Source organism: Gadus macrocephalus, chromosome 16 (assembly GCF_031168955.1).
Source record: "Gadus macrocephalus chromosome 16, ASM3116895v1".
NCBI classification, from domain to species: Eukaryota; Metazoa; Chordata; class Actinopteri; order Gadiformes; family Gadidae; genus Gadus; species Gadus macrocephalus.
In genome coordinates, this window is record NC_082397.1 from 35,001 (window position 1) to 45,000 (window position 10,000).

Sequence of the window (10,000 nt, forward strand, 5' to 3'; positions counted from 1 at the left end):
TTGCACAAGGCAAGCCGATGCACTTCACCATGTTGATAAGAGAATTAAAATTAGAGGAATTATGGGACAAAAAAATCAAGGGATATTTAGCATAGAAAAATAATTTGCGATTAATCGTAAATTAACTATGACATTAATGCGATTAATCACGATTAAATATTTTAATCGCTTGACAGCTCTAGTTCAAATACTTTAAGACTTTAAGCTCACCAGTAACTATGCAGATAGTTAGTAGAACCAGGTCAAATGGGTTGATCTGGGGTGAGTGGATCTGGGGTTAGTTGATCTGGGGTTAGTGAGGTTAGTGGATCTGGGGTTAGTTGATCTGTGGTTGATCTGGGTTGAGTGAGGTTAGTTGATCTGTGGTTGAGTGAGGTTAGTTGATCTGGGTTGAGTGAGGTATAGATCTCGGCTTAGTGAGGTGAGTTGATCTGGGGTATAGCACCTCAGATCAACCCATTTGAAAGACGCTTGCCTTAAATATTGCCTGGCCTTTAAGTTGAGTACTTGTATATTTCTGGGATGGTTTCTATATCTGGAGACTAGCAGCGAGACAACGGTGACACACGTTTTCATAAATCATCCTTCATTCATATTTTTTTCTTCAAACCACTTATCCTTAATCTAGATTAATATAATGCGAGCGAAGATTTCATAAGAGCTGTTTGCATGTTTTGTAAGGCATTTTATACAAATAAAAACGTTTGTTATTCCTATATTCACATCCCCATCTTTCTAAGTTTGGAGTTCATGTAACAGTTACTGAACTGCATTCTTTGAACATGGAGCTGTGAATTATTTTGAGGATTTTCATATCTATCTTAAGATTCCTGAATACCTTAAGAGTCTTTCATATGTAGGAGGTACTTCATAGTATTGTTCTAAACATAATATTTCAAAGAACCATTTTATATTGCACAGAGTTGAAAATCAAAAGCATTCTGAATAGGATGTCATTGCTTCAATAAAATACTTAAGCTTACTCCTAAGAAAAAGGCTTTGAGTGTTCTTGTCTAATTAGTCTTAAGTCTAGCGGACTGAAAAGCTAATTTTGGAAATTACAGGATATTATATTCCAAGTTTATTAAAGGAGTGCACGCAACTTTTTATATTTTGTTTTATTAACAAACTGAAGTGTCACATCCATAGTAACATTTACAAAAGCACAAAATAACCCCAGCACACTATACACAGATAGGAAGAAAGAGATGAGCGACTGTTTGATGTCTTCCAGCCCAAACATCTTTTCAATAACAAAAACATGTTCAGCACGACGATAAATGTGTGCAAAACGTTACAAACCATCCCATTGGTTGATCACAAAGAGATCCTAACGACTCAATAATGGAATTAACCTTTGAAATAACCTTTGAATTAACCTTTGAATTAAAGATCACAATCAGCTGCAAATCTCATCAGGTTTTATATTTACAACCAGTGACTCCTACAAGGCTAGGTCCTCAAGTATCAAGGCTAGGTCCTCAAGTATCAAGGCTAGGTCCTCAAGGATCAAGGCTAGGTCCTCAAGGATCAAGGCTAGGTCCTCAAGGATGAAGGCTAGGTCCTCAAGGCTAGGTACTGTAGGCTAGGTCGTCAAGGCTAGGTACTGTAGGCTAGGTCCTCAAGGCTAGGTACTTAAGGCTTGGACATCCTTGTTTAGAAACATCAAAGCGAAGCACCAAAAGGCCTACTTCAGTCCCTTAAAGTGCTCAAGTGGAGACATTTTACTGAATAGCGATCACGCAAGAGGAACAGAAAGTGCAAGAAATGTGTTACAATATGGTATGACAGCGCTTCTTGGTGGACATTTAAAATGTTTACAATAATGGACTTATTAAAGCATCCAATAGGCCTATCTTCACAGTAAATAGTGGCTGAAAGTCTGGGTGGTAGAGACCACTGACAGTACATGTTGGTCATCCCCTGAGATGTTGGAGGCCTGAAACGGCAAAGGGCCTCATCTGAGGATCATCTAACCCAGGGTTAGGGTGAGGAGGGGGTGTCTGTCACCTGAGGATCATCTAACCCAGGGTTAGGGTGAGTGTGGGGGTGTCTGTGTGTCACCTGAGGATCATCTAACCCAGGGTTAGGGTGAGTGAGGGGGTGTCTGTGTGTCACCTGAGGATCATCTAACCCAGGGTTAGGGTGAGTGAGGGGGTGTCTGTGTGTCACCTGAGGATCATCTAACCCAGGGTTAGGGTGAAGGAGGGGGTGTCTGTGTGTCACCTGAGGATCATCTAACCCAGGGTTAGGGTGAAGGAGGGGGTGTCTGTGTGTCACCTGAGGATCATCTAACCCAGGGTTAGGGTGAAGGAGGGGGTGTCTGTGTGTCACCTGAGGATCATCTAACCCAGGGTTAGGGTGAAGGAGGGGGTGTCTGTGTCACCTGAGGATCATCTAACCCAGGGTTAGGGTGAAGGAGGGGGTGTCTGTGTGTCACCTGAGGATCATCTAACCCAGGGTTAGGGTGAAGGAGGGGGTGTCTGTGTCACCTGAGGATCATCTAACCCAGGGTTAGGGTGAAGGAGGGGGTGTCTGTGTGTCATCTGAGGATCATCTAACCCAGGGTTAGGGTGAAGGAGGGGGTGTCTGTGTCACCTGAGGATCATCTAACCCAGGGTTAGGGTGAAGGAGGGGGTGTCTGTGTGTCATCTGAGGATCATCTAACCCAGGGTTAGGGTGAAGGAGGGGGTGTCTGTGTCACCTGAGGATCATCTAACCCAGGGTTAGGGTGAAGGAGGGGGTGTCTGTGTGTGTCACCTGAGGATCATCTAACCCAGGGTTAGGGTGAAGGAGGGGGTGTCTGTGTGTGTCAGCGTGGACTTGCATATGTAATGGTAATAGCTTTGGGACAGGAGTCATTTGGCATGGTTTGTTCTCCGTGGAAGAAACGTCCCTCTGTTCCGTGAGTTCATCGGCCCTCCTTATTGGTTCTCCTGCAGCGGGAACACAAGCATGGGTTAGAGAACACAGAGTTTCACACATCTTGGAAATCCCATTCCGGTATCCTCTAATGTCGTGGGTTCACCTCCATGACGCTGTGGATCCAGTTCAGCAGCTGGTCCACGTTGCTGTAGACCCCCGGCCTCCCCTGCCTGGCACAGCCCACCCCCCAGCTCACCACACCCACCAGCCACCACCGGGACGAGGAGAGGCGCACCAGAGGCCCGCCGCTGTCGCCCTGGGACACAGAGAGACAACACTCGACACCGCGGAGAGGAAGAGGAGGGTCTCAGGACGAGCCAAGACACACAGCGTCCCCCCGCTGTCGCCCTGGGTCACGCAGCGAGACAACAACACTCGACACCGCGGAGAGGAAGAGGAGGGTCTCAGGACGAGCCAACACACAGCGTCCCCCCGCTGTCGCCCTGGGACACGCAGCGAGACAACAACACTCGACACCGCGGAGAGGAAGAGGAGGGTCTCAGGACGAGCCAACACGCACAGCGTCCCCCCGCAAGCTCCTGTTATTCTAAGCTAAGGTTTCCCGATGAGGAGCGAGGAAACTAGCAGGAACATCACAGCCCTCTACTCAGTGATGAAGAATAACGTCTCTTAAGGATACTTCGGACAGACAAATATTTGATTTCATTGTAGGGAAGATACCGGGAGAAAAGTTACCAAGAATGCATTAAGGGAGACAACTGGTGAACATGATTCTTATAGTGGAACCTTTCCCACCGTGTGCAGTAACAGCACTGGAGACAAGGGGGGGAGGGGGGGACCATCGTGGAGGGTTTAGGGTTGGCCTGATGTCAGCCCTGGGGGGGAGCCCAGTCTAAGGGCGATACAGGGTGAAGGGGAGTGTCTGCACGGCTGCTGGCAAGGCATCTGCTGGCAGTTTATGAACACATCGAGTCCTTACGACCGCTGCTGCACTTCCTGTCTTGAGTTGACTTGTCTTCCTTTCTATGTCGTGTTTATTCCCACTACACGCTCAATGGAATTAGTTAGATTTAATTAGGTGGTTCGCTTTTTTCCACGCCAATCCCCGTTCAAAGCTTTTCAGAATACTTGACGGAAAGTGTTGTGGAGTTATCCACATGTTGTTCACAACAAACCAAGACACTGTGACCCCTTAGTTATTATCTCTAGGAACCGTTCCACTTTTTGTGGCGCTTATCAGCCCTGAGAGAGACTCAGAGCGAGACCACGAGCCACATCCTGACTGGGTGACTAACCCCTCTATCTGCAGCTGGCCCTCCAGGGCCTTTCCCTGCTCTGACACTGCAGTGAGCCCTGAACAGGGTCCTCTGCAGCCTCGCCCTCTGGAGGCTGGGCGTGTCAGGAGCCTCTCTCTAGAGACTACCTTTATCTTGTGCTAGTTTTACCCTTTATAATAATTAACTCTTTAATTTTCCACCACAACGGTCGCTGTTCCCTCCGTGACCCTGGAGAGTTGGGGGATCGAAAACATTGCTTCTATGCTGGGTCCGTGGCTAGGACCATGGTGGTTCAAATAAAAGGCTTTGTTGATGGTGTAATGTCAGCGGGCCGCCACTAGCATGCGGTATTGGACCAAGAATGGCAAATGTTGCTGACAAGACTCATGTATTTTAGATTTATATTATTTATATTATATTACAATTTTTACGCACCTGAGCTATGGGTCTCATTTCCATCCATATGCCCCCCAAAAGAGGTGCTCCTTTAAATCAGGCCTAATGCTACCACTGCTCTGGTCCTTTGATAACGACAGCTTTGTGATGGTTTAAAGACGGGGGCTGCTGTCCCACCTGGCAGGCGTCCACCCCCCCCTGCAGTAGGCCTGCGCAGATCATCCTGGGCGTGATGTTGGAGCCGTAGATGGCGGGGCTGGAGCACTTCTCTCTGCTGATCAGGGGGATGCTCGCCTTCTGCAGCGACGCGGACGTCTTCCCTGAACACACAGCACCGGGTCAGATTGTGTGTGTGTGTTAGTGAGTGTGCGTGTTAGTGAGAGGGAGTGTACGTGTGTGTGTGTGTGTGAGTGTGTGTGTCTGTGTGTGTGTGTGTGTACCTTTCTCCTCCAAGTACCCCCATCCCGTCACCACCAGGGTGCTTCCTGCTATGAGACCCAGGTCTTTGGGAGGCAGACAGACCGGCCGGCGGCCCTCTAGACCGCACAAACAACACATTATTTAACAAACCCCCCAAATAAACATTTAATGGTGTGTATATATATATATATATATATATATATATATATATATATATATATATATATATATATATATATATATATATATATATATATACATATTCAAGCAGAATAACAAATATTGCCAAGCAATTACAATGCCGTAATGTCTGTGATCAATGAAGACTGTTGGATAATCGCTAGTACCACTGAACGCCCACCAGGGGCAGCAGAGTCCCACTGTTCCCGAGGCCCTGGTCTCTACCACAGGGCGTATGATTGGTGTGTGCTCTCACCTCCCAGGCTCAGGGGGCTGCTGAGCCTCACCATGGCGATGTCGTAGTCGTTGCCGCCGTAGCGCCCGTTCTTGACGATGCGGTCGACGGTTGCGCCCCCGAGGCTGCTCATGTACGTCTTCCCCGTCACCGCCCGCCAGCGGCCCACCTCCCTCTTAGTCCTGCCCAATCAGAAGGGAGACGCATGCGTTTCAACGAGGACTCCCCTTCTCTCCCCCGGTCTGGGGCGGGGGGGGGGGGAGAGGGGGTACGGGGAGGCAGGGGGCCGGGGAGAGGGGGTACGGGGGGGGGGGAGAGGGGGTACGGGGACGCGGGGGGGGGGGGACTGACCCTGTGAAGCAGTGGGCCGCAGAGACCACCCATCGCGGGGACACCAGCGAGCCGCCACAGGTGTGCTGTCCGTTCTGCTGCAGGCTCACCTGCCACGGCCAGTCCTGGATCAGGGCGTCCGTCCCGCCCACGATGCGCTCCTCGGATCCTCCCTGGCCGCAGTCTGCACCACAATAACACAACACAATAGCACAACAATCCAACAACACAACAACCCAACAACACAAGCGGCCCGCGGGTGTCCGTGGCAACAGACACCCGCCACCGAGCTGCAGAGCCGGTTTGGTTTCATTCCGCCGTTCTCGAGGATTAGCTGAGAGCGACGCGGTTCAACCATGTGACAGGCGTCACAACACGCACGCACACACGCACGCACGCACGCACAGCTTATAACCAAGTGCTTTCCTCACCTGAACAGGTGAGTGATATTACTTGTCCGGTTCTGCACTCCGTGCTGCGGGAAAACAGGGAGTTAGTCCGGTGAACCGCTCCACTTCGCCCATGCTCTACCGAGTCACAACGAGCATGCGGGCTGGTTAGCCTTCCACCAATCAGAACGTCCGGTCCATCTAGGTCTGTCTCAGCTGAGAGTGGACGTTGCTCTCTTGACGTCATGGCAACACGCGTGTCAGTATTGCACAAGCTGATACTAACAACTAAACAAGGAAGCAATGCAGTCCAGCTCGCTGGAACAATTGCTCAACAGAGAGGGAGGCGGCTAGCATCAGGGCACTTCCTCATTTCATAACCATGAGGGCAGTGTCCATTACACCCTAACCCTAGGGTCAGGCCTAGGGTCAGGGGTCAGGCCAGGGCCTTACGTACAAGGACGTGTCTCTCACCGGTCGATGGTGGCCGTCTGAATGGGACTGGTTCCGGTCCCGGACTGGACTGCTGTGAAGGGCCCCTTGCTCAGGGAGGCCCCCAAGGCCGTCACTGACAGAACGGTCCTCTGGGGGTTCCTGTGGTCAGAAAACACAACCACACAACCATCAAACGGACCCGTTATGGCTGAGGTCCTGTAGGGGTCAGCGGTGCTGACCCCTACTATAACACAGTTCCCCGTGAGGGGCCCTTGTCTTCAGATATCGATGGTGAGGGGTGGACTCCACCGGTGAGGCTTCACTCACTGTGTGTATCCCAGCTGCTGGCACGTTGTCGCCGTGTGCTTCTCGGTCCAGTCGTCGCCGCACACACTCCTCCAGCCGGCGCCTTCGTTGTACACCTGCAGAACGCCGGCCGGTGTGATGAGGCGCACTGGGGAGGCAGAACCAACACACGGGTCAGGCCGGTTCCACCTGGGGGTGGGGATCTAAGCTTAGCGGTCAGGCCGGTTCCACCTGGGGGTGGGGATCTAAGCTTAGCGGTCGGCCTGGTTCTCTTACCTGGAAAGGTGGTGTTGTCTGTGAAGGAGGAGACGCACGTGAGCTCATCTTCTCCGTCGGTGCAGTCGCTGGTCCCATCGCAGGCCTTGTCCAGCGGGATGAACTTGATGGAGCGCTTGCAGAAGTAGTACTTGGTGTCAATCAGCTGCTTGACTGTGAAGGTGCAATGAGAGAGGAACGTCATGGAGGGCATGTGGCTCATGTGGTAGAGCGGGTTGGCTGGTCGCCGGAGGGTTGCTACTTGGAGTGTCGAGGTGTCCCTGAGCGAGGCACCTCACCCTGACTGCTCCTGACCAGCTGGCTGTCGCCCTGAGGGGCTGACACCGCCGTCGGGGTGTGAATGAGTGCATGAATGGGTGAATGATACGCAATATTGTAAAGCACTCTGAGTGGTGGCGCCCAGCGCCAGCGCCCAGCGAGGGCTGGGACCAGTAACCCCAGCAGCACGACTCACTGAAGTAGCCGGCTGGGACCAGTAACCCCAGCAGCACGACTCACTGAAGTAGCCGGCTGTGACCAGTATCCCCAGCACGACGATGACGGTCAGCACCGTCAGCACCACCCTCTTCCTCTTGGACGCCGTGTTCCGGTGGGGCGTCATGGGCTTCCTGTGTCGGCCCGGGCGGAGAACCGCTGGGGGGGAGAGGAGTTCAGAACGTCACGTAGCCCAACAACGCTAAAGGGAAGAACGCCTCGCAACGGGAACTCAAAGGACGGACTCAGGGAAGTTATGGAGAGGTCAAAACGTTGACTTGTGCTCCTCTACCAGAAGCAGAAGTCGGGGCCTCACCTTGTTGCAGAGGGTTCAGTGGGTCAGTGGTGTCTCTCGGCTGCTGGGTGTCCGCCTGCAGAGAGACGCAGGGGGAGAGAGGAGACGGTCAGACTGTGTGGAGCTCATCAGGGGGCCCTTAACGCAGAGCGGGCCCCGCTAAGGAGAGGGGGCCCGCTGATGTCATCAGATATCTGACGGGCCACCCCAGTGTCCCCTCTGAACTAAGAAGAGGGTGCACAGTGGAGTAGCAGCACAGATCTCCTTCCAGTCGGACAGATCTCCCAAAGGCCCGAGCGTTAAAACAGTTCACAACAATGACCTGTGATGTCTTTGAAGGTCACCCGTGGTTCTGACTACATGTGATCTGTGTCAGGACTTCCTGTGGGCTCCCCCCTTCAGAACCGGCAGCCCGCCACGTCTGCTGCCTTGGTGAGAGACGGCCGTACCGACAGCCTCCCCTGGACCTCAACCGCTGGACACAGGTTGAGTTGTGTGCTGTACCGGGGTGTGGATGGGGACAACCAGGGAGGGTACCTCTGGGACTCACAGCCAGCAGGCAGGGAGACAGTATGGAGGTGGGGGTTGACTGGGGACAGTATGGAGGTGGGGGTTGACTGGGGGACAGATGCCCCCCCCCAGGGCCCAGCTCTAGTTGGGGTTCTGTGGGCAGTCTCTCACCACTGTGTTACTGCAGCTGACTGAGTCTTCACTAGTCAAACCCACAGCTGCTGTGTTGCAGGGTTATTTATCAGTGACTCATTGAGTGCCACCGGCAAAAGTACATCAGTAAGCATCAGAAGCAACACAGAAAGGGTTCTCTCACTGGCCAGCCTCTACAGTCTATGTTTTGCATATCCATATTCAAATTCTAACCCTCACCCTATTTTCGTCATAATTTGCCGGTTTTAGTATTGTCACACTCTGCTACATCATGCCACACATTTAATTCTTTATTTGAATCCACCAATCACATTATAAGAGAGAAGATTCAAATATTTCAGAGATAAGATAGGTCTTTGTTCAAGGGTACAAAAAACATCTCCTGCGCCACACGGCCAGACTGCCCATCACTGCTGATATGGAGCAGAACTTTGCTAATTGTTTAGATTTTCTGCTGGAGAGCCCAGCCAGCCTTAACCCACTGAAGACACGGTTGTGGACATGCCCCAAGCTTCCAAAAATAAACACTATTAGCTTGCATTGGTAGCCTAGGTCCCTTAGTATTTCCAGAATGGGCTGGTATTTAATGATTTTATCGTTGAAAGCAATTTCCATGTACAGGTCAAATACACAGCCTATCTCATGTAAGAGCACTAAAAACACAACATCAGGGGCACACACACACACATACACACACACACATACACAAACACGCACACACACACACACACACACACACACACACACACACACACACACACACACACACACACACACACACACACACACACACACACACACACACACACACACACATAAAGTCCTATCTATCTACACACAATGACTGACTGACTGAGAGAGTCCATTTCTATTTAAATGAACACAGGACAACAATACCAGACACACAGCAGCGCTTGTTTTGGTCCCAGATCCTCAAAGAAGTGGTGGAGTAGGTTCAGTGTGGGTGTGGGCGTGTGTGTGTTGTCAGGTGTGTGTGTGTGTGTGTTGTCAGGTGTGTGTGTGTGTGGGCGCTGTCAGGTGTTTGTGTCTAAGGCCAGCTTCCCACCAGGCTTTAGAGTGATTCTCTTGCGTCCATCTGGCCTCAAAAGTATCTCTACGCGCACACACACACACACACACACACACACACACACACACACACACACACACACACACACACACACACACACACACACACACACACACACACACACACACACACACACACACACATTTCAATCAAAGTGTGGGCATCAGTCCAGTCCTTTCTGACCTGGACATGATAGCGTGTAATAGACAGCTGATGGTCATAACCCGGTAGTTCCCCAGTCCAAGGACAGCGTTTATTACGGCCAGAGGAGGAACACTCCATGAGATAACACGAGCCCTGATAAATGCATCACGCGGTCCAGATTAACGTCTCCTGAAATCTACAATT

The 10,000-nt window shown here is 51.3% G+C and overlaps 1 protein-coding gene across 4 annotated transcripts in view; it reads right to left on the reverse strand.

The window, feature by feature from the left end:
• Window positions 1-181: 181 nt before the first annotated feature.
• The window catches only part of tmprss4a (transmembrane serine protease 4a), a 15,868-nt gene continuing 6,049 nt past the window's right edge, over window positions 182-10,000 (reverse strand). For 3 of the 4 annotated variants that reach the window (XM_060076129.1, XM_060076131.1, XM_060076130.1), the window contains 13 exons: window positions 7,921-7,975; window positions 7,629-7,763; window positions 7,131-7,283; window positions 6,876-7,002; window positions 6,588-6,707; window positions 6,156-6,199; window positions 5,746-5,908; window positions 5,416-5,576; window positions 5,000-5,095; window positions 4,737-4,879; window positions 3,029-3,181; window positions 2,705-2,936; window positions 182-1,961 (listed from right to left, as the gene is read on the reverse strand). In XM_060076129.1, the coding sequence (XP_059932112.1) occupies window positions 2,925-2,936; window positions 3,029-3,181; window positions 4,737-4,879; window positions 5,000-5,095; window positions 5,416-5,576; window positions 5,746-5,908; window positions 6,156-6,199; window positions 6,588-6,707; window positions 6,876-7,002; window positions 7,131-7,283; window positions 7,629-7,763; window positions 7,921-7,975 (1,362 nt within the window). In that variant the 3' untranslated portion in view covers window positions 182-1,961; window positions 2,705-2,924. Of the gene's footprint in view, window positions 1,962-2,172; window positions 2,653-2,704; window positions 2,937-3,028; window positions 3,182-4,736; window positions 4,880-4,999; window positions 5,096-5,415; window positions 5,577-5,745; window positions 5,909-6,155; window positions 6,200-6,587; window positions 6,708-6,875; window positions 7,003-7,130; window positions 7,284-7,628; window positions 7,764-7,920; window positions 7,976-10,000 lie in introns of all 4 variants that reach the window. The other variant, XM_060076128.1, reaches the window with a different exon arrangement.